We start from the raw sequence: 25,118 nt of genomic DNA on the forward strand, positions 1-25,118 counted from the left end.
CATTTCTTCTATCTCATCATCTTCATACTCTTGGTTTGGGGTGTTTTGCTTATTTGGAGGCATCATAGTGTCATCGTTGATCTTGCTCCCTCTATTTCTGTGTTTGTTACTCGGCATAGTTAATTCTTCTTGCGTCACTGTGCGCTTTTTTTTTTTCTTTTTTTTTTTTTTTTATACTGTGTCCGTGTTAAGTGGACTGCCTGCTGTTGGAGGAGCCTTGGAGGCTTGAGATGGGTGGGGCCTGAGAGCTCTGCCTGGTTCTTCCAGGTTAAGGGTGTGCAAAGGTGACACCCTCAGGTTAAGCGTGGTAAATCTCTCTCTTTTTATTTATTTATTTATTTTATTTATTCAGGGGGTAAGTAACACTGCAGGGCAGGGCTGTGCAGAATTGATGGTATTTAGCTTCCAGTCTTTGGCTCCTCTGGACTCCCACTGGGTTGCCTAGGCTACTGAATTGTAGTGACTCAGTTCCTTAACTCTCCCCCACTGATATGTAAATCCAAAGAGGAGGCCTGCTCTTTGTCTCTTGGGAATTCTTCAAGTCTTGCAGGCTTGTAACCTTTGCAAGGTTAGGGGGAAGAGAAACCCCGAAGCTTTTTTTTTTCCTTCTTTCCGGTAGTGAGTTTGCTGCACTTTCCGGCCCCCCTCTAGATTCTGACCCCCGTTTCCCCACCAATGTCTCGGGTTATTGAGCTCACCTCCCCTTCCAGCGCCAATGTGTGGACTCGGAGCCCTGAGCGTCTCAAGTCTCCCCACTGTTTTCTGTGTGGCGTGCACTCTCCTTGGAGCACTGTCGCGCAGACCCTGGGGCTTCTGCGGCTGGGTCCCGCGACTTTGCTTCCGTGCGGTGGGCGACCTTGTTCTCCCAGTAGGTCGTCCGATTCACGCCTGTTCCATTCAGAAGGGTTTCCCCTGCAATTTTTGTTTGGTTCTATTTTCTGCGGCTACCGTAACTCCCCTTTTATTAAACTAAATTTTCCCGGACTATCGGTGCGCGCCCTCCCTATTCCGCCATCTTGGCTCCGCCCCTCTTCAGTGGTATTTCTAATGAAAATAATCTTAGGTGTTTAGGCTACTGATTAGGATGCCCACTCAGAAAACCATATGCCCTGTCAGAATCCTGGCTCCGTTCCTGATTCTAGTTTCTGGTAATGTGCACCCTGGGAGGCAGCAGATGTTGGCTCAAGTAGTTGAGTCCCTGCCAACTCCCTCCATGACGGAAGACCTGGAATCAGTTCCCAGTTCCTGGTTTCAGCCTGACCCAGTCCCTGCCAATCCAGGCATTTGGTGAGTGAACAAGCAGATGAAAGTTCTGTATCTTTCTCTCTGTCTTTCTAAAACTCAAATAAATAAGTAAATAAATAAAATAATCTTATCACACACATTGCATTGTACCAATTCTAAATTGATTGCTTTTTTGAAAAACTTGATTCTGTAAGTGGACACTGACTGTATGTTACTATTATGGTTATTATGCTGAATCATATATTGTGAAAGCTATATGAAGATGCTTTTTATAGAGAATTCACCAATACCACATTAAACTTTTCTAACATCTTTTCTCCTTTCTTCTCTTTTTAATCTTTCATTCTATCCATCCATCCATCCACCCACTCACCTGCCCATCATGCATCCATCCATCCATGACACTGTACTAGGCACAGGGGAAAATAAAGCAGAAAAATAAAGATTGTACTGGGCCTTCATGGAACTTATAGTCATGTGAAGGAGTTGAACGCAAATCAGATATCCACAATACAAGATATGTTTATAATTAAACCAAGATAAATTTTCAAAATGAGGAATTTTGGAGATTAAAAATTTAGAACAAGGGAAGCTATCTTAACTTTAGGACAAGACAGTGAGACTTCTCTAATAATATCATATATGATCTGCCTTCAAAAAGATGAGGAGAAGCAGGCAGAGAACGTTCCAGAGATAGCAACGAAGGTAAGAGTGCTTATCAGATGAAGAACTAAATGGCAGCCAATGTGCCTGGATGAAACAGGAAAGTAGACTGTGGCTGCATTGAAGGACCTTATAGGATAATGAGATAGGGAGTGCTTGATTGACCTTAAGCAAGATGGTGAGGAATTTGGATTAATTTTCATTTTGAGAAGATAACTGGCTGTAGGGATGACATGGCTTAGGGAGGAGGTGGTAAACACATGGGCAGATCAATGAGCATACTATCACATAAATTTGGCAATTTGAATTTGGGTATTATTACAGACAAGGTGAGTGAAAAACAGAGTTTAGAAAGATTTAGGATGGTATGTGGCAGTTAACAAAGAGTTAGGAGGATAAATACCAATGATGAATTGGATATATGGTGTGAGAAACAGGTAGTTGTCAAGAACAACTCCTGGCTTATTTAACTGGAAAAATTTGCCCAAATGTTAGCAAAAGTTACAATTAAATTAAATTTCATAATCATCTTTTGCTACTTCTTTGCACCACGGAAGTTATAAAGATGGATAAGACAATGAGCCAAGTATAGTAAGGTCATCATACCTTAAAAAAGACAACTTTTGGAAGACTGGCAACTGTTGTCATTGTATGTACACATTCTAGAAAGAAAGCATTTAGAATTATTTCCTGTTACATCTCTCTATATAAATTGCATATTAATACATATTTGCATTTATAGTCAAGTTCCTACCTTGGGTGAATAATTTTTCTAGCAAAGTCACAAATTTAATTTATTTGCTTAAAGCAAACTCATGGGATAGACTTCTCAGTGTTTCAAAAGTTTGCTTTTATCTAGATGTATGGAATTTCTGAAGTATTTTTATGCTGTTAGGAGGGCTAAATTTAGGTCTAATTATGCCCATTGAATAAATTTTGTCCAATTTCAACTTGGTCTTGGAAGGGGTTGGTGAAATCTTGATTCTTTCACACAGCAGGCCAAGGTTGCAGATTCTGATATATATCAAGGTTCAGTCAAGGCCATTTGTTGGTCCACTGAGACTCAATGCCTCTGATTGAGTCCAAGTGAAATCTATTTCTGTGTGCTTTAATAGATTTCCAGACTGCCTCTGCAAACCAGCGAAGTTCCACTTTTTAGCATAACTGCAGAACTGTGGCCAACTTGTCTAACTTAGCTCCCTGCCACTACTAAGCAATACTGAACTCCTTAAACTGCTAATGCAAAATGAAAGACTGGTCTAATCCAAAACTGATCAAAACTGTTTTAACAGTGACTCCTGGTGTTCTCAATTAACTGCCTAACTCAGAATCTCCAGTGAAACACAAGTGGGGAGCTGTACTTTTTCCTCTGGTTACATAGGAAAACAATTTATTATATGAAACTGAATTTTCTTAGTGAAGCTGATATCAAGCTTGAAACTGTCACTAGTTTATACCTCGTGGTCATTTATGCCTTTGGGTTGTTCACGTGTTCCTGCATGTTCTGGAATCTTCTCTCCCTTCATCTTAACAAAGTTCTGTCAGTCAGAACCTTGATCAAGTCCTAATTCCTGACTTTTGAAATCATAGCTAGACACTGTGCTAAGCATTGCTTCGGGTAATTATGATAACCCACAAGGGGACAACTACTTGTGTCACTGCTATGCAGCCAAGGTTATGGAGTCTTAAAACAGTGAAATAACCAGCCTGACCACCTTTCTCGCTCACTCCAGGGATAGCCCCAGGTTCTTCCTGCCTTCCAGTTCCCTCGGAACAGTCAATCTGAACCCCACAATTGAGCACATATTTAGGCTTTGTTCTTCTTTCCTCCTGTCTTCTCTCTTCCCAATTAGACCTCACATCCATCCAAGGCAAGAGTCATTTTTGGTAAGATCACACAGTAGGCTCAACTAGCATTTTTCAGTTGATTAGACATGGGAAAAACATAAAAATAGGAATATGTAAAGACTTTTTAGCATTTAACTCTAGAAGACTATGAAGTAGCAAAATAATATATGAAATTCAGCTTTCATTGTTGTTCTAGAAACACATTTTTTTTTCCCTCACATAAGTTTATGGGTGGAGAGGAGATAGAATGATAGAAATCCCAGTTGAAGGAGATCCATTTCCCAATGGCCATATTTGGATTCTTGCAAATCTTGGTTGATGCCTCTGGTACCACTGTACTTTATGGGATTCTGCTGATCTAGAAAATGCAAAAATTGTGATCCTATAAAACCTTTTTTGGCTCAGATCAATTCCATATGAGTGAAGTAATACAAACTTGCTTTTATATGTTATGCTCTGAAATGGCATACCCTAATCTTTTAATAGAGAATTAAGTAGATGGCTTTGCTGATGCAGTCACAATTTTGAGCTAGGTTATTTTATAAAATGAGTGGATTAAAATGTGCTTTCCTTTGTCTTAGGAAACATTTTTTAAAAAATGGGTTGATACTTATCATATTTGCCTTAAGAGTAATGTTGGCTTCAACATTATTTACTGAAGTTAAATTTAGAGAGTGTTTTTAGATGGCTTCTGACCTGCAGTGAATTCTATTTGATAACATCTAAATTCTTCTAAGTGGAAATTAAGGTATTTGCCAGAGTAAGAGTATGCTGTGTATTATTGGAAGACTTCTGCCAATGGTAAAATGTGATCATCTTAGTTGTTTTCTTTTATCTTCTCTCACTTTAAATATTTACCTCAGCACACAAATAGATTCAGAAACAAATCATGGTAATACATATTCCCAGGTTCTTTTCCCAAGAAATTTGAACCTCTTAAATCATCCAGGAAATTTTGGGTTCACATTTCCCTTTTAAACATTTTTTAATTTTGGAAAGTGTCAATATGAAAACAGATTATACTGATTATATTTTTTAAAATTAACAACAAATAAATTTTTATAATGACTTAAATTGACCAATTATTTTTCTTCCAAGGTTAAAAATAGAATGTGAACCTATGTGAGATTTGAATCTCATTAATTTAATTATTAAAGAGTTACAATTAGTGGCAGTAAACCTATGGAAAAATAACTGTTTAGATGTCCCACATTTTTGTAGAACTTTGATTTGGAGTTTAGAGGTAAGGTGATGTTGTAGATTATTCTAGGTGTGTTTCCAAATATATTTTAGGAAGCTTTTCTTGTCCCTTAAACATGAAATGAGTATATTGGGTTAGATACTATTAATTTTAGAAATGGTCAGATTTTAAAGTTTATTTCCCAAAAGCCCATCACTATACTCCTGAGTTTCCATCTTGTTGCCAGTGTATCTATTGCCAGCAATCTCTTTTTGGAGCCCCACAACAGGGAATTACAGTCAAGGACTGGCTCCAGTACTTACTGCTTCTTCTTTACTTTATTTTTAGCAATTGACTTTATCTTTGAGTGCCTGGTATGTGCAGGGAATGGTTCATGGTGGAGTCTCCATAATATTTTGGAATGATGGTTAACAAGGGATATTTGGAGAGTCTCTTGCTCACTCTGTGGTGCTATAATACAATATCTGAGGAGGCAGAATTAATAAACAACAGAAATGTATTTCTCATAGTTTTAAGGTTGGATGTACATGATCAACATATTAGTAGGTTCATTGTCTGGTGAAAGTTTACTCTCTGCTTCCAAGATGGCATCTTCTGCTGTGTCCCTAACTCCACAGGAAAGGCAATAAAAGCAGACAAACTCACTCTTGAGCCTTTTAGTAAGGGCACCAGTCTTACCGATAAGGATGAAGCCATCATGGTCCAATCACTTGTTAGTACCTTTGGGGTTAAACACCAACATATGGATTTTTCAGGGGTCATAATACATAATACATAATTCAATTTTAATTCCATAGATAAACAATTTAGACTATTAGGTAACTAAAAATGATCCATATATCAGGTCATCTGAGTAGTCATTCTGGCAGGTAACACACTTATTCAAAAAAAGTTTGAAAGTTTTACTAATTTCTTAGAAGGATCCTATTTGGAATTTCTCTAAAGTCAGTTTGTACACAGCAAAATAAAGGTCACTGCTTCAAGTGTCAGATCAAAGTGGAATTCTACAGCTTGATTACACACTTGATGCACCTGAGTTGGAGATAATTTATTTCCAAAAAAATCAAGCAAAGAACACATTTCTATCAGTGCTAAGCGTAGTCAATAAAACAAGCAATGTCTCTAATGGCAATTCAACAAAGTTTCCAAAGAGGCCAGGTGTTGTGGATAAGCTGCTGCTTGGGATGCCATTTGGAATCCTGGCTACTCTGCTTCCAATCCAGTTCCCTGACACAGCACATGGGAAGCAGGGGATGATGGCTCCGTGCTTGAATCCCTGCCACCCATGTGGGAGACTCAAGTGGAGTTCCTTGCTCTTGGCTTCAGCCTGGCCTACCCCCAGCTATTGTGGACAGTGAATAGGTGCACAGAAAATCAATCTCTCTCTCTCTCTCTCTCTCTCTCTACTTTTCAAACAAGTAAATCTTTTTAAAAAGTTTCTAAAAATACCTTGCATGTGACTGAGGCTCATGTCTGGGAAGAGGGAGCCATCTCCAAGGCCACTTCTTTGAAAGAGACCATGTCCACTTGTGACATGTATTTTGAAACAGAGACAATATTTTATAATTGTATCTCATACATTTTATTTAATGCCATACTATTTCTCAATCCAGATACTTCTCTTCAAAATAGCTGTGGGAGTGTGGTTTGATTTTTAAAACCATTATACTGACCGGCACCACGGCTCACTAAGCTAATCCTCTGCCTGCAGCGCTGGTACCCCGGGTTCTAGTCCCAGTTGGGGCACCAGATTCTGTCCCAGTTGCTCCTCTTCCAGTCCAGCTCTCTGCTGTGGCCCGGGAAGGCAGTGGAGGATGGCCCAAGTGCTTGGGCCCTGCACCCACATGGGAGACCAGGAGGAAGCACCCAGCTCCTGGCTTCGGATCGGCACAACGTGCCGGCCATAGCAGCCACTTGGAGGGGTGGGTGAACCAACGGTAAAAGGAAGACCTTTCTCTCTGTCTCTCTCTTTCTCTCACTGACTAACTCTGCCTGTCCAAAAAAAAAAAAAAAAAAAAAAAAAGTTACACTGCCAACATTATTACAATATTACAAGTACATTGGAAACATGAACGTTAACTTCTATCTTTCTTTAAAAATCAAGTTCTCTAGGATGGTTAAAATCCTGCAAGTGGAGAATAATTGATTAAGTGTTCTAAAGAAATATGAACTTTGGAAAAGGAGCTGTGTGTTTCTGAATAATACTTTATGTGTCAACATGAAGTTTTGGCAAACTTGACTACCAACACATAAGATTTAATTAGTACAAGATCAGAGATCAGCTGATTACAATGCTCTCATTTTTAAACTTAAAATACTAATACCTACAAACTTACATAACTTTACTATGACCAAAAGTAATTCTCAGCCCTGAGAACTAATGTCTCACCCCTTTTGCAGAACTTTGTCTTATGATTGGAACTGTCTCTATACTGTGAGTTCATCAACAGTATCCATCACAGGAATGATTTTTGATAATGTACAATTATGGTGACTTCTTTATTGCTTAGGGACATCCTTATATAGGAATTCTCATTGTTTACGGGTGTTAATATGTCTCATATATTTATTTAATCTACAGATTTCTTGATTTCCATGTAATGCTTTTCTTTGACTTTGCATGTTTGGTATTGTTTCTTATAACAGTGAACTAAAAGTTGATTTTTATATAATATATGGGGTAAGAATTTTGTTCAATGGTTTTGAATGCATGTAAGAATTTTGCTTTTTCAATGTCATCAGTTCCAACTAGATGAACTCATTTGCATGTTTCAAGTCATTGGGAATATTTTCTCAGGACTGGTGAGATACACATGTTGATAAGCTTTGACATTGGAAGCCTGTATTTGTCCCTTATAATTCTCAATATATTTGCAAGTGACCATTCATGCCAATTAGTAGACTGTGCATTCCATGAGAGTAGGGACTCCATCTGCTTAGACCTCAATATCTGTCCAGCATGTAGCATGCATATGGTAAGCATTTCTTTTGTCCAAAACTCTAAGTTACAAGTGACAGAAATATGACTCACACTAACTTACACTGAAAAATAAATCAGTATCTCATGTAACAATAAAGTTTACAAATAAAAGTAGATGGTCAGTATAGCTGTGTCTCTGGACTAAAGCTTTGCTGTTGGCTGATTTTTCCTTTTGTTGTCTTATGCTCTTAGATGTGTTCTGCCTTTATAGTGGTCAAGCACTATTCCTACAAAGAGATTGTTTCAGGAAATATCCTAATGTGAATTTTCAGTGGGCTAGTTGGGTCACTGGCACAGACATGAGCTCACCATCATGGCCGAGGATTCTGATGCCCTTGTCTTAGGATCAGGAGACATTCCAGAAACTAGGACAGAGGTCAGCGCCATCTGAGCCATGTGGATTGAAAGCAGGATCAGAGTGAGTTCCAAATGGTGCAAAGGAATTCTTTTATCAAAACAGAGGAATTGATGCTGGGCAAGCAGAAACATTGATAACAATAAAAATATTAACAGATTTATTTATCTAGTGCATTATGTAGATGTACTTACTTAAGATGGTCACTAAAATGCTCAGAAAAACTAGTGTTGAGGGAATAAATGAATTAATACAGTTTCATGGCTATATGGATTATGTCCTATATAGCATACTGATAATATGATGATGTTAATGATAATTATTATGTTATCATTATTGTTATTAGTGACTACTATAAACTTTGCAGCTAGTTCCTTGTACAGTTTTAAGTTGTTAAGAGAATTTTCTTGTCATTTAGTGAAAAGTTATTTGAAAGGCCAACATCCCTGTAACTGTCTTTCATCATGTCTATTTAAGGAATTTAGTACATGTCTTTGTGATTTGCAATTTGCATCTCATTTTTGGCTTTATTTTTCTCATTTTAGCACAATAGCCTGCATCTCCCCATGCTCTCTTGGGAAAGCTGACCAAGTTCCTTCTTGTAATTCTAATTTGTATTTTAGGTGTTTGCATAATTAACTCAGCTTTTTCCTATTCCTTCTCCACCTTTTCACATAAGCTAGCTTCTTGTCTGCCACCCCCTACTCTTGGGACCTTTTTATAGTTCCTTTGAGGACCATTCAGCCTTGCTAAATGAAATTTCTGTTTAATGTCTGGTCCAAAGAGATCTTGCTATTTTACTAAGTTTATTAATTTTGGCTTTCACTTTATTATTAATTTTTCCTATATTCTTTTTGAAAGATTTATTTATTTTAGCTGAAAGGCAGAGTTGCAAAAAGAGAGAGATGAACAGAGAGAGAGACCTGGCTCTTCTGGCTCACTCCCAAAATGGGCTCAACAGCCAAGGCTGGGCCTCACTGAAGCCAAGAGCCAGGAGCTTCATCCAGGTTTCTCACATGGGTTGCAGGATCCAGGTATTTGGACCATTTTCTGCTGCTTTATCAGGCGCATTAATAGGGAGCCGGAATTGGAAGTGGAGCAGTAGGGACTCAAACCAGGTTTCCATATGGGATGCAGATGTCGCAGGTGGCAGCTTAACTTGCTGTACCACAATGCCAGCCTCATTTTTCCCACCCTATTTTCATTTCACTCATATTTTTCTTAGGTTTTCTACATTTCATGCTAGGAGCTTCCTGTTTTTCCATCGAGTTTTAACCTTCTTCAAGGAAATTAAACAAAGTTCTTAGACTGAGTTCCTCAGACTATAAAACTTGAGTGTTGAGTGTGAGTAGACAGGATTTCCAGGAGCAGGGCGATAGTTCTTGCCAGAGTTCAAGTTCATGACTCCTAATTTTTCAGAGCCGTGGTACCTTCCGCACAATACTGCTGATAATTTATGGACTGCTTTTTGTTTTCTCCATCATGACTGTATCTGACTCTGTCTTGTCCTGTATGTGTGCTGGGAAGGGTTCCAGAAGGAAGCCCCGACTGTCAACAAACTTATCTTCAGTGCTGGGTCAATGGCTCCCAAAGGTTTCCTTTCTTGGCATGATGCAGTGTTTGGAGACTTCCCCGCTACTCTGAGGCACACTCTCAGGAAACAACCCCTCCCCTCCCACCATGCTTTGAGATGAGTGACCTATGATGTATGCTCTTCCTCTTTCCTTTGCTCATGGAGAGCTCCAGGTCTTCTGTTTTAACTTCTTTTTTTTTTTTTTAAAGATTTATTTTATTTATTTGAAAGACAGAGTTACAGAGAGAGGTAGAGAAAAGAGAGAGGTCTTCCATCTGATGGTTCACTCCCCAATTGGCCGTAATGGCTGGAGCTGCTCCGATCCGAAGCCAGGAGCCAGGAGCTTCTTCTGGGTCTCCCACGCAGGTACAGGGGCCCAAGGACTTGGGCCATCTTCTACTGCAGAGAGCTGGATTGGAAGTGGAGCAGCTGAGACTAGAACCAGCACCCATATGGGATGCCAGCGCTTCAGGCCAAGGCTTTAGCCCGCTGTCCCACAGCGCTGGCCCCTGTTTTAGCTTCTTAAATACATGTGTATTAATAGATTCGGATGTACAAAAGCCACATCAGACAGCATGTTCTTTCTTTATGTCATTCTAATTTATTTTTTTTTATTTTTTTTATTTATTTTTTTTTTTTTTTATCTTTTATTTAATGAATATAAATTTCCAAAGTACGTCTCATGGGTTACAATGGCTTTCCCCCCCATACCGTCCCTCCCACCCACCACCCTCCCCTTTCCCACTCCCTCTCCCCTTCCATTCACATCAAGATTCATTTTCGATTATCTTAGTATACAGAAGATCAGCTTATTATACCTTAAGTAAGGATTTCAACAGTTTGTTCCCACACAGAAACATAAAGTGAAAAATAATAGATGATTTTTTTTTTAAATGATGATGAAATCAGATCAGACCTATTGTCATGTTTAATCCCAGTGAGAGTCAAGTTGGGAATTGATAGTTTCTTTTTTTTTTTTTTTTTTTTTTAACAGAAGATCAGTTTAGTGTACATTAAGTAAAGATTTCAACAGTTTGCACCCCCATAGAAACACAAAGTGAAATATACTGTTTGAGTACTCGTTATAGCATTAAGCCTCAGTGTACAGCACATTAAGGACAGAGATCCTACATGAGGAGTAAGTGCACAGTGACTCCTGTTGTTGACTTTACAAATTGACACTCCTGTTTATGGCATCAGTAATCTCCCTATGCACCAGTCATGAGTTTCCAAGGCTATGGAAGCCCCTTGAGTTCTCCGACTCTTATCTTGTTTAGACAAGGTCATAGTCAAAGTGGAGGTTCTCTCCTCCCTTCAGAGAAAGGCACCTCCCTCTTTGAAGACCTGTTCTTTCCACTGGGATCTCACTCACAGAGATCTTTTTGCCAGAGTGACTTGGCTTTCCATGCCTGAAATACTCTCATGGGCTTTTCAGCCAGATCCGAGTGCCTTTAGGGCTGATTCTGAGGCCAGAGTGCTATTTAGGACATCCGCCATTCTATGAGTCTGCTGAGTATCTCACTTCCCATGTTGGATCACTCTCCCCTTTATTTATTCTATCGGTTGGTGTTAGCAGATACTAGACTTGTTTATGTGCTCCCTTTGACTCTTAGTCCTTTCATTATGATCAATTGTGAACTGAAATTGATCACTTGGACATTCTAATTTATTTTACATTATTTATATTACATTATCTCACATTAAAGATGCCACCATGCTTTGGTTATGCCAAGAGTGACCATTGCCAATTGCTGTTGCGTTTTTGTTAGCTGCTGGCACCTGTCCTTCTCCCTCTCTTGTAATTTGCTCACATTGCCAGGCAAGAAGGAATCTTTTGCCCTGGCCATTACTGGCAGAGCAGGTGGATTCAGGGTTGGGGCTGAAGCCAGATGGAGGAATTCCCACAGAAGTCTCTGTGCTCTAGGAGTAAACCAAGCTAAGGTTCAAACACAATAGGCTATTTGTGAAATCCATGATGGTTGGATTAAAGCTGAGATGTAGGTCAATGTTGCAAAGCCAAGGGTCTGAGGCTGGCAAAGAGAGGGTCAAAACTAAAAGACAGCAGGACCAACAGGTATGACCATGTTTAGCTGGATTAAAATGTAAGAGGCAAAAGGAATAATACCTGTGCTTCTTTGTAATCTAAGCTTCTGGCTGCATCTCTGATGCAGTGTTAGTGATTTGTTAATACTTTTTGTGTGGGTGTCTCTGTGTACCAGTGCAGGAGTTCAAGCAACAGATGAGTATTATTGTCCAGTGTGATTGGAAAGGTCATCAAACACCATTTTAGTCTTTATTGGGCAAATATTATAGAACACAATCCTTAGAGAATAAGTCTCCTGCAATGTCAATCTCTCAAAGACATCATGGTGTCTATCAGTTGCCTCCTATATACATACTAAAATCAATGTAAGGTACATATACTCACAGATATATATTTCATACAGAAATTAGACCATCCATAATCCTGTTCTATAACTTGTTTATTCAGTTATCAGTGTATTTCAAGTACCATAATTTTAAAAATAGGTGTTGAAAGCAGAATATATGAATATTTCCTGAAAATTTTGCTGATGAGTGTCAGAGCTGATTACATCTCTAAAGACACACTAGGGTGAAATTTAGCAGACTAATGACTAAGTCTAGAACAACTTCTTAGAAGCAATTATTACATCTCATAAGCTCATTTTTTTAAAGTGGAAATAATGATGGTACTGGAGATCATTTGAACTTGGTAACTGCAGTGGTCACCAGCTGACAACTGAGAAACACAGATGTCACTTTGAAACGTGTGTGTTGGTTTCAAGAGGGTCCATTTTAAAATATTCAACAGTATTTCAATCAGATCAGGATTAGAGAGGATCTCATCAATATTACAATAAGAACTTAAATTCTACTGTATACGCTTAATATTTTGCTCTCTTAGGATCTGTTTTTCAAAACTGGCTATGATTACTAAAATATTCACATTCCATACCAGGATATTAACTTAGCAAGTGATTAAACTGAGGTCCTCAAGTCCAAAGGCTCAGGCCACACGGGTAGTAGAAATTCAAGAACAGATACCTTTATGTTTGTTTCCCAGCCACATTCTCTTCGGTTAAATACTTTCTATTTTGAAAGAATTACAGACTCAGAAGAAATAGCAAAAATAATGCAGAAGGGGCCTATGTATCCATCCCCCAGATTCCCCTAATGGTAACTAACAACTTACATATCTGCAATAGCTAATCAAACCCAAGATATGGACATCAGAACAATGCAACTTATTAGACTGCACATGTTACTCGCACTCCACCAGATTTTAATGCCCTCATTTGCACCTATGATTTTACTGCATGTATACAATTTTTATAATCACCATGTCAATAAAGATACAAAACTGCTTTGTCACCTGAGAGATTCCTTGTACTGCCTATTTAAAGTCACACCCCGTTTTCCTTTTCTAAACCCTGACAACCACTGATCTGTTCTCCTTCTATAATTTCATCATCACTTATTTTTTTCTATCCCATCCCCCACTATCTTGTAAGCAATATTTCTGGGACAGATTTTGTCTGAAATGGCCATCTGTCCCTATTCAGTCTCCTCATTTTGAGGCCTAGAGTTTTCTGATCCAATCAGCCATAAAGGTCCCAGATTGCCAGTGGCTGGTACTGCAATGAAGCAAGCAAAGCCAGGATCCTCTCTTGCCAGAGGCAACCTGACTCAACCTGTCTCACCAACGAATTTCTGGGACTGCTGTAGCAAAGCACGGTGAACTGGGGGCTTACCCAGAAGAAACTGATTGAGTTCCCGTTCTAGAGGTCAGAAGTCTGGCTTCCTCTGAAGGTATAAAGCCAGACCTGGCCCAGGTGTCTCTCCTGGCTTCTAGAAATTCCTTGATTTAGAGCGTCATAACTCCAGTATTCACAGGGTATTCCCACATGTGCATGTCTTTCCATCATGCTCTAACCATATGTGTCTCTTTTTGTCTCAATCATCTCCTCTTATGAGGACACAGTCATATTGGATTGGGGCCCACTCTAATGAACTTATTTTAATTTTATTATCCATGTAAAGATGTAATCTCCAATTAAGGTCACATTCTGGATACTAGAGACAAGAGCTCCAATCTGCTGTTTTTGGGGGGGAGAATGCTATTCAACCTGTAATAACATTCAGGAAAAATGCTCAGGGTACTCTAGCAAAAAAGGCACGAAGGTAAAAATGTAGAAATGATAGCAGAAAAAAAAAGTGAGACAAAACGGACGGGAATACTGCTTAACGTATTATTAAGTGAATAGCACCTGACCCTTCAGGTTTTAACTGAAAATGAGAATTTTACCCCCCAGTGGTGGCTCTGTCTATACAAACGTCCCAGGAAATGGGTGCTCCACTGTTCAGGTCTCTGGCCCAGGAATGGCCATGGTTCTCTCCCCTTGGTTTATCTGAATGTGGACAGGGGAACCCAGAGCAGCCTTTACAGACACCAAGGTGAGCAGGAAAGAAGTGACTCTGGAAGCTGGCAGGCAAGGGCCCAGGCAGCATGCTTTCCAAAGGGTAACTCAGCTCCTATTTAGCTGCTTTGCTCAAAAAAGGAGTGAGAACTTAGATGGAGCCCTCAGTAGGCTGCAGAGAGTGGATCTTTCCTTCCTGGATGACCACACAGCTGTCATGATATCTAGATGCTAACTTCCAGGTGACTGCCTACTGTATGCACTGTCTTAGGATACCCAAATGGACTGGAGCTTTGCGTACCCCTACCCCGAAGTCATAGGTTGGAACCCTAACCCTTGATGTAGCTGTATCTGGAGATAGAGTTCCTAAGGAAGTAATTAGTTAAGTGAGGTCATCAGGGTGTGTCTTAGCTCAATTTCTTCTGCTAAAATAGTCACATACTAGGTAATTTATACAGGACAGAAATGTATTTCTCATGGTTCTAGAGGCTGGGAAATCCAAAATTAAGGCGCTGTCATCTTATAAGGGCTTTCTTGCTGCTTCCACGCCTGGCAGAAGAGCAGAAGAGTCAACCCATACTCTTAAGTCCTTTCTGTAACAGGTTTAACCAGTTAAGGACACACTGTGACCACACACTGTTGCACTGGGGATTAAATTTCCAACACATGAAATTTAGGGACATGTAAGGACCACAGCAAAGGTGAGGACCTGATTTGATAGTGTTAGTCCTTCTAAGAAAGGACATCAGAGAGTGCCCTCTCTCATTCTCCTCTTGAGCACTGGCACAAAGGAGAGGCCATGTGAGACCCCGTGAGAAAGTGGCTGTGTGCATGCCAGGAAGAGAACTCTCACCGGAGGCCACATCTGCCCTCACTTTGATCTTGGACTGGACTCTAGAAATGTGAGGAAACAAGTACCTGTTGCTTAAACCATCCAGCCTGTGGTGTTTTACCATAATCCAAGCAGACTAAGGCACATGCAGCCTTCCTAGTCCCAAAAGAGGGGCACAGTTTCTCCATGCTCAGCTCTCAGCCTGTCGCCTGGCACTATCTTACCAGCCCTTCCTGGGGAACTTCTGCCTACCTGGTAACACCTGGCCTGGAAAAAGTCAAGAAAGAATCCCCCATGCAGCTGTTGTGGGCTGTGCTTTATTATTTATCTTATGAGATACCCACCTCTCTTCTAGTTAACTTCTGAAATGACCACACTCTCCTAATAAGTGTACCCCTTCCCTGAAATGGTCCAAGAAAATGAGAGTTCTTGAAACTCAACAGTAAACTTCACCGCTAGGCTGTAAGGCTTGAACGATGAAAATGAAAATGGAAGTTCTGGTTTTCCTATAATGTGATTCAGCTTTTGTTTATTTGGGTGGTTTGTTCTAAGCAAGAGTAATTGTCGAACTATGTAGTCTATATAGGCTAAAGACTGCAGGCTAACAAACAGACACACACTCCATCTTTCAGGGAATTGTTTGGAGACAGTAGGCAGTGTGGGCTGGAGAATTCTTTAAATGCTTTAGTCGCAAAATCCATTTTGAAATGTTTTGTTATTTTCTCTGTTTTCTGTCTGTATCAGTTTTCCTTACAATAGGTTTAAAACAAAACAAAATGTGAAACAACACCCAAACAATAAAAATAAATGTCTAAAGAGTTTTTTAAAAATCACACTTTTAGAACACATTTGAAGGAGTGGCAAATGTAATTTGTTGATGATAGTGTCTTTATTAAGTATTCATTTTGAACCTGGGACTGTTATAATCATTTTATATGACTATGCTTATTTTGTTATATAAGCAGGGACTCTTAAAAACAGGAGGTGTAAGTAGGAATGTACAGCATTCTAAGAGTTTTACGGAAAAGTGGAGTTTGTATATTAAAGTAGGTGGTTGAAATTATCATGCAGACATAAACTAATCATGCAGGGGAAATGATGCACAGAACAGCTAAAGAGTAATGCACAATAATCTCTTAGGTAACTTTTTCAGAGTAAAAAAATGAACTTAAGAAAAAAATCATGATGTTGATAACAGCACTGCAAACTGTTTTATTTAATTTCTACTTCTCACTATGTTGTCAGAGCGATAATATATAAGAGTATTTTCAGGAGCGAGAGTTGTAGCACAGTGGGTTAAGCTGCTGCCAGCAGCACAGACATCTCATATTGGAGTGTTAGTTTGAGTCTGCTTCTGATCCAGCTACATGCTAACAGGCCTGGAAAAGCAGCAGATGACGGCTGATGTACTTGTTCTCCCACTTTCCATCCAGGAGAACTGGAAGGAGTTTCAGGCTCTTGACTTCAGCTTGGCCCAGCCCTGGCTGTTGTGGCCATTTGGGGAGTGAACCAGTAGTTGGAAAAGATTCTCTGTCTTCCTCTCTGTCACTCTGCCTTTCAGATAAATAAAATAATAAATAAAATAGATCTTTCTTTTAAAAAGATATTCCATCAGCTGATTCAGTCTTCAAATGGCTGCAATGGCCAGTGCTTGGCCAGACTGAAGCCAAGAGATAGGAGCTTCTTCTGGGTCTCCCACATGGTTAGCAGGGACCCAAGTACTTGGGTCATCTGCTGCTGCTTTTCCCAGGCCATTAGCAGGGAGCTGGATCAGAAGCGAACCAGAACCCATGTAAGATATGGCATTGCAGGTGGCAATTTTACCTGCTACACCACAATACCAGCCCCTAAAATAAATCTTAAAATAAGAATATTTTCAAATTTTAATGTACTATTTAATATTTAAGGATGGTTGCGTGACTTTTGTGGTCAAATGAGTTGGTTTCAATGGAAACATTTTGAAGTAATAGCATTTTGTCTACCTTTTTATTTAGTAGAGTCATTAAGCCTTTGACTATAATGTAGATTAAAAATGTTTCCAAAAATAAATAAACTATTAACTTTTAAAAAGAAACAGTAGCATTACACAAATGCTGTTGGAATTGTATTCATCAGAGTATTTTGAAAACTTGACAGTAGTTTCCATGACTCCTTCCACAGTGTAAACACTTGAAGAACTCTGATATCCATTTCTTTAAAACTGTTTTCTACATTTGGGTTTTGAGGTTCAAGTGTAATGGCATTGAATTTACTGTGTTTTCCTGTTTCCTTTCCCACAGCTTATGCAAACTTCCTCAAGTTGACTCAGAAGCAGAGAAAGCCTTTTTCCTAGAAAGCTTGGCCCTTCCTTTCATGGAAGCTGTTCAGTTTAATAATCGCTTTATACTTTCACAGGTAAGGAAAGGAAGACGGGAAGGGCAGGGCAAGATTGGGAGGGGGCGAGGGGAGATGGGCACGTTAAGCAGGCAGGCATCGATTAGATGTCTCTGGATCCTCAATTAGCCACAGAGAGATGCATGTGTGAACATTTGCTTTTTTTTCTTTTTCTAAAGATTTATTTTACTTGAAAGTTACAGAGAGAGAGAAAGAGAGAGAGAGAGAGAAAGTCTTCCATCTGCTGGTTCACTCCCCAAATGGCCGCAACGGCTGGAGGTGGGCTGATCCAAAGCCAGGAGCCAGGAGGTTCTTCTTGGTCTCCCACACTGGTGCAGGGGCCCAAAGACTTGGGCGATCTTCTGTTGCTCTCCCAAACCATAGCGGAGAGCTGGATCAGAAGTGGAGCAGCCGGATTTGAACCAGTGCCCATATGAGATGCTGGCACTGCAGGCTTCGGTTTTACCAGCTATGCCACAGCGCCACCGGCCCCTGAACATTTCCTTAAAAGCTAAACATTGTATAAACTTCCAGTTCTGAGCACTACTTGCCTTGGGTAGGGCTATTCCAAACTAAATGATGAAAACATTCCTGCTACCAAATATCCTAAGATCCCACACTTTCCTCGTCTTACTCATCTTTTATTCTAAATATTTTAGGAGCTATTTCAACATACTGAAATAATGGATTCACTGTAGGGCAGAATTCAGCTACTTCATTATGATCTTTTATTTCAAAAGTTTTAGAAAGATTTCTCATTATCTTCATTACGTATGAGTAGCTCAAACTTGACCTATTTCATAGTGACAATTACAAGCAAATTGGGAAGAGCTGAATTACTCCTTGTGAGGACTGAAGAGTAAGATGTGGTAAATTTTAGGAGTTTGGACAACTGTGAGATTTAGGAAATTTAAACAAAAATTTGAATATCAGAATAATATTTTAAAAGTCTTTGTCTGCACTTGATCATGGAATAAGAGTGGTTCTGAAATGGAAAGCCTGTGGACTTTGAGACAGCTAGACAACGTAGCCACTCTTGGAGGAGGTGGAGGAATCAAAGGCTTTTGGACGAACGTCAGAGACCCAAGGGCAGGTCCCTGAGACAGAGACTCCTACTGAGCCTGTCTCATGCCACAGTTCGTCCTGTCCCAACTCAGTCTGGTAAACTGCCACAAAGACAGTAAGGACAGCCTCTGCCAGAGCAAGGGGTGAAAGTGTTTTACAACTTGGATTGGCTTTTTAAACCTTTTGTTTTCTAAATTTTGAACTAATGATGGGAACATAGAGTTGCCACAAGTGTGCAGAGAAATCCCCATTCCTCCTTCCAGCGTTCCCCAGCCTGTATCCTACAGCACGTTATCAAAACCAGGAAATGACCCTGGCAGAACACAAGTCAGCAGTCAGCAGATCTTCCATGGACTTTACCTCTTCATTAAATTATTTTTGGTGGCAGGGAGGGATTGACATTTAAAAATTGAGAATATTCAGCATAGACTTCCAAAGTCCTAAGGGGTAAGGTCTCTGACACTTCTCCCTCCATCTGCCCTTCCTTCTCCCTTCACTCCCTCCCTCACTCCTTCCTTCCCTGTCATTGTCGCTCCACATTCAGCACCAGTTATGTACCAGGCCATGTGGGAGGTGGTGAGATATGGTGAAGAGTCAGTGGGACCTGGTCCGCCACCCCCTTCCTTGTCCCCTCCATCCTCACTCAGCCCCTTGGCCAACTCCTGTATGAGTCTTCCAGCTCCACCACACACAGCCCCCTCCCCCAGCCCACTCTTCTTTTACACAGCTCTGTGTTAATTTTCCTGCAGCATAATTCTGATCTCACTGACTCCCCTGATGGAGTATTTCCGAAAGCTCTGCTTTACCCACGGAATGAACTAGAGAGCTGTGTTTGGTCTGCCTTTATAGGAATTCCCACCTTGACAATGTTCATAACTCAGGTTCTGGCCGAAGTCACTATGCGTTGTTCAGAAACTGCCCTTAGGTCTCTGTTACTACACCTCCCTGCAATACCTCTGATCGCCTCTACTGGATATTTTAGGTGTATATATGTGTACAAATGTATATCAATGTATTTAATATACTAAATGCCACCTCCTCTGTGAGCTCTCTTTGGATGGCTCCAAGCAGATGCAAATTTCTCTGTTCTTTATTCATTCCCAAAGCCAGTGTTTACTTTGTTACCTTACTGTATTTCCCTCCGCTCCTTCGGTGTCCTATGGGTTCATTCCTCCTAGCTGTCCTCCTTGAGAGCCAAACTCTGCATCACTCTCAGATTTTGCTTAATGTCTGGAGAAGGAGCATGGCTCGGAAGTCAAGGCAGATCTTCCCTCCGCAGCCCTCCTCCCAGTTCCTTCCATTTGTTGCTGTAGCACGTAGCAGGATGCCCCAGGAGGTTGCTACTACCAACTCCAACTCTGGGGCTAGTGTGCTGAGCCGAGTGGCATTCAGCGAGATGGTGTATGTGGAGGGCTGCACATAGAGCCTGGCACAGGGAATTTTTATTTTAAATTAAATCTTCACAGATGGGCAGAAAATAGTCTTTCCAAAAAAGAGAAAATATATTTTACAAACCTGGCTGGCTTCCAATGAAGTAGAGGCTCCTGGATTAGTGATCACTTCAAAAATCTAAAACCAGTGTGGAGTTCAGAATCCTCTAAAGCTGGAGTGATTCTGAGAAAGCTGCTGTCCCCGATTCTTGATTGGCATGTGCTGGGAGCAAGGTCAGGCTTCGAGCAGAAGCTCCGGGCACCTACACACTCCCCACCCTCACCCAGCTTCTAAGACCTGAAGAAGGGAGTCATCATATGCACTCCTGTCTCCCTCCCCATACTACTGGGTGGTGTAGCTACAAGGAATCTGGTGGAGTTGCACTTGCCATCCTAGTCCCTTGGGAAGATTGTCTCATTGTTGGAGACAATTCTTAATTGTTTCTAAAGTGTAATTCAAGGGAAGATTTGGCACCTCTGCCACCTAATTTGCACATCACGCATAAATCTTTCTTTTATTAGCCTGAATAATTGAGTTGACTCTATGAGAGTTTTTCTTCCTTGTAGAGAATGCAAGGCTCACATTTTATCAGAATTAAATTAATACTTGGGGATTCAGGCATTTCTTCTTCATGATCACTTTCCTACTCAAAGTCCTGGGGGACCGGCTTACCTGTAACCAGCAGGCTGGGACTCCACTCGTGCTGGCAGGCGCTCTCTGCAAGGATGAGTCATTCAGTTGGAAGGTACCCATTCTGGGGACAGCCTCCAGTGCCCTAGAGAAGAGTATTTTGAGGTGACTGTTGAGACTGATAAAGTTGCTCTGCTGAAAGTCCAAGATCATGGATTCCCATGTTTTCAAACTGAAGGACTGTACCAAAAGAACTTTCCTTGAACGAAACACTCAAGGGCACAGATCTATTCCATATTGTTAATGAATAATGTTGTAATAAAATAATGATATGACTGTGAACTCCAGATTTAAGCATTTTAAATTACTTGCCCAAAGTCCCAAGGTTTCTAAGAGGCTGAGTCAGGATTTAATTTTTAAATTTATTTTATTTGTTTGAAGAAAGCGAACAGAGACAGGAAGAGGGGAGAGAGAGACTCTCCCATCCACTGCTTCACTATTCAAATGCTTGCAACAATCAGGGCTCCAGGCCAAAGTTGGGAGCTTAGAATTCAATCTTGGTCTCCTGTGTAGTTTGTAGAGGCCCAAGCACTTGTGTCACCATTGCTGCCTCCCAGGGTAAGCATTAACAAGAAACTGGAATCAGGATGGGAGCCAAATTGGAATCCAGCCACTTGAATATGTATGTATGCATCCCAAGCAGTGTTTTAATCTCTAGGCCAAATGCCTGCCCCTGAGTCTGGATTCCAACCCATTTCTTTCCCTGAAAGTCACGTCTCAACTACTGTAATTGCACATATTATGTCTTCAAGCCTGGGTAAAGACAGGGCTTCTAATGGTTTCATTTTGCCTGCTTTGCTTTCTTTTTCTTTCTTTCTAAATTAAATGTTCATGCCATGGGGAAAATGCCAGGTGTGCTAAGCACCTAGGGATACATAGTGCTCTGCCAGAAGTCCACTCACTTTCTCTCTTTTTCTCCTAGCAATAATCTTGTAGTGGGCATTGTTAGGTCCACACTCGCAGGTAAGAAATTGGATTCTCGCTGAGACCTACTAACCTGGCCATGGCTCCATAGGACATGAGGCAGAACTCAGGTGTGAGCTGGTTTTGTATATCGTAGCACAATGATATTTTCCTGGAAGGAGCTTCAAAGGGAGCCCATGTGTTCATTAAAATTCAAGTCTTGTTCTTCACACTCCAGATTTTCCTTGGCACCTGTTGGGTTGGTGATTTTAATGAATTATCACCAATAATTTCTCAGTATGTACTTTGGAGTTAGGTAGTAGATGAACAAGAACAGGCTTTTCTTATTGATGCATATTATTTTTAAGTTTACAAGATTATTCTTATTTATAAGAGGTTTTATTATGCCTTTTTCTTCATGACTAAACTCTTATAACATTCTTAGAAATATGTGGGTTGGCAATTTCAAGTATAAAATCTTTATTGGAATTTTCCTCAGGTAAAAGTCTAACTTTCATTCTGAGAAAAGACTAAAAATAGATGTGGGGGATTTTTATGTGCCGAGGGAAAAATGAGTGATTATATAGCTGCTGTATGAAAATTAACATTTGTCCTTTGAGGAGCTTGATCAAAATGGGGAATAGGTGTCGATTCTCTGACACTTCATACAATGATGTGTAATACCAGACACTTGGCAATTTATGGGTTTTTGAGGCTTTTTCCCTCATTGAAGGAAATATTGCTAATTCATGCATTGTAATAATGGGACTTCAGCTATATTAAATCAAACAACTACCCAGAAATGCCAATATATATATATACCATGTGATGGGAGGTAGTATTGTTTTTCAATCCCAGCATTTGAAGAGGTTCAACCCTGCCAGAACATCTCAAATTCTGGATTAAAGAAAATTTCCAGAATTTCTGGAATGTGTGTTGAAAATGTAGATTCCTTGGCCCCACCTCAGACTTTCTATAGTGGGAATCTGGAGTTGGGTCCCTTAGTTGATGCTTAGGCAGAGTGGGGTTTAGGACCCAGTCTTGTACACTAACCACTCATTTCCACCCTTAGTAATCCCACACTGGCAAAATCTCATTTTGTGTGAGGAAACCAATTCACTAGGAGAATTATGGTTCCTTTCACTATCCTCTGTTCTTCTAGCAACTCTATGTAGCAGTAGTCAGCTGCAAGTTTTCTGTGCAAAGCTGGCATTAGGGTCGCCCAACTGCATAGACAATTTGACAAATAGAATTCGAAAAGTACAATTCAGTCAACACATTTGATCTTCATCCACACAAAACACTTGTTATCTTTAATGAATAGCCAGTTAAAACATTGAATTTTATCATTCCTTCAAAAACATTTCTGCCAAGACTCTTTAATCCTGTGATGTTGATAATCAAAAAAAAAATAAATAAATAAACTCTAAGCATTAGGGTGAGAGAGGAAAGCATTGAGGATTTGTGTGTGTGTGTGTGCGTGTGTGTGTGTGTCCTGACTCTATGGCTTCAGTTGGGGACATTGCATTGAATGTAACTGTGCAGGGACCATGTCTACATTTCTTTGTCCACTTTTTCTATATAAAAGTACAGGAAATTGGTTAGAGTACTTTGTAGTTTCTAGACTCTTTCCCCTGGAGATAAGAGATGTTGATCTGAGCACTTTTCTGCTGGATGATGTGTTTGGAGAGAATTATTAAGCCAGAAAGTAATACAGAGCCTTTCCCAGCCTCCCCATGGGTTAGCTCTGTTTTTCTGTATTTGCTGGGGGCGGTAGGGTGGAGTGTGATTGGAAAGCCAAGCCATGTTCTGCAGTACAGTCTGCAGAGTGGCTGGTGTTTCCTGAAAGCCGGGGAGCTGAACTTCAGTTGTCAGAGCCTGCCAGGCCCCACAAAGCCCAATTTACTGTGTAGCTGAATAGGCAGTACCCTGCTTCCTAATTAAAGCCACGTGCTCTGTTTCTGTGATGAAGGAGGATTTTATTGTCAAGTCACTTCCTCTCTTTCCATCCGCAAAATACCAAACCCAACCCAAACTCAAACAGACCCGCCCCTCACACCTCTGGAAAGAGGTGTATTTGCATGTTGTCACACTGTAATGCTCTCACTAGAAGGGCGTTCAGAAGTCACACTCCCAGTCCTCAGTTACCACCCTGTTAGTAAAACATATTTTTCTTTCTAAGAATAACAGAAAAGGAATTTTTATGACTTAATACGTGAGGTGAGAAAAGTCACAGATTTCTACCTAAATCCCTTTCTGGATTGCTATTCCTTCAAGAAAGGATGACTTTAAGTCAGTAATTTAATCTGCACCAGAATGTTAGATTGTCTGGGGCCTGTGCTGTGGTGCAGTAGGTTAATCCTCCACGTTCAGCGCCAGAATCCCACATGGGCACCGGTTCTAGTCCCAGCTGCTCCTCTTCTGATCCAGCTCTCTGCTGTGTCCTGGGAAAGTGGTAGAAGATGGCACAAGGGCTAGGGCCCTTGCATTCAGGTGGGAAACCCAGAAGAAGCTTCTGGCTCCTGGCATCAGATAGCCGCCAGCTCCAGCTGCTGCAGCCATTTGGGGAGTGAGCCAGCGGAAGGAAGACCTTTCTCTCTGTTTCTCCCTCTCACTGTCTATAACTCTACCTGTCAAATAAATAAATAAAATCTTAAAAAAACAAATAATGTTAGTGTGTCCCCTACATTTGCATAAATACATCCAAACCCACCTTCCAAGATCATCCTCTTTGGCTTGCTTTCTAAATAAAGTTTCCTACTTGTTTGAAAAGTTACATAACTATCTCTTATTTTTCAGTCTTCTTAAATTTTAATTTTACCTAACCTAGCCATATTGTACAGTTATTAGTTGTTCCCAATTTTTTTCTCATTGAATGTTTCTCTTGACTAAACAATAGTGGTAATAGTAAGTATGAGTACAATGTTACTTTTTATGAAATACTCTTTGGTCTGGACATAGTCTAAGGGCCGATTTTAACTGGTCCTCACAACAGTATGTGAGTTCTTCTGAGTATGATTGTCTTCTCAATTAACATATGAGAAAATAGTTTTGAAGTTAAGTGGTGGCTCAAAATCACATACATAGGCTTGTTAGGTCATCCTCTTGGACACTACACCGATCTGCCATTGCTTTTAGAGACTCAAAGCTACCCTTGGCCTACATGCACTCTTTTTTTTTTAAGATTTATTTATGCCAGCGCCGAGGCTCACTAGGCTAATCCTCTACCTTGCGGTGCCGGCACACTGGGTTCTAGTCCCGATCGGGGTGCCGGATTCTGTCCCGGTTGCTCTTCTTCTAGGCCAGCTCTCTGCTGTGGCCAGGGAATGCAGTGGAGGATGGCCCAAGTGCTTGGGCCCTGCACCCCATGGGAGACCAGGATAAGTACCTGGCTCCTGCCATCGGATCAGCGTGGTGTGCCGGCCGCAGCGGCCATTGGAGGTTGAACCAACGGCAAAGGAAGACCTTTCTCTTTGTCTCTCTCTCTCAATGTCCACTCTGCCTGTCAAAAAATAAAAAA

General features: G+C 40.5%; 1 protein-coding gene across 1 annotated transcript in view; it reads left to right on the top strand.

Annotated features, from left to right (window-relative positions):
• FAM124B (family with sequence similarity 124 member B) overlaps positions 1 to 25,118 on the top strand; it is a 186,545-nt gene that overhangs the window by 143,948 nt on the left and 17,479 nt on the right. The window contains exon 5 of the mRNA XM_089328964.1: positions 17,416 to 17,530. Coding sequence (XP_089185090.1) covers positions 17,416 to 17,530 — 115 coding nt within the window. The remainder of the gene's footprint in view (positions 1 to 17,415; positions 17,531 to 25,118) is intronic.

The sequence above is a fragment of the Oryctolagus cuniculus genome, chromosome 3 (assembly GCF_051225735.1).
Source record: "Oryctolagus cuniculus isolate XC-2025 breed Fujian yellow rabbit chromosome 3, ASM5122573v1, whole genome shotgun sequence".
NCBI lineage: Eukaryota > Metazoa > Chordata > Mammalia > Lagomorpha > Leporidae > Oryctolagus > Oryctolagus cuniculus.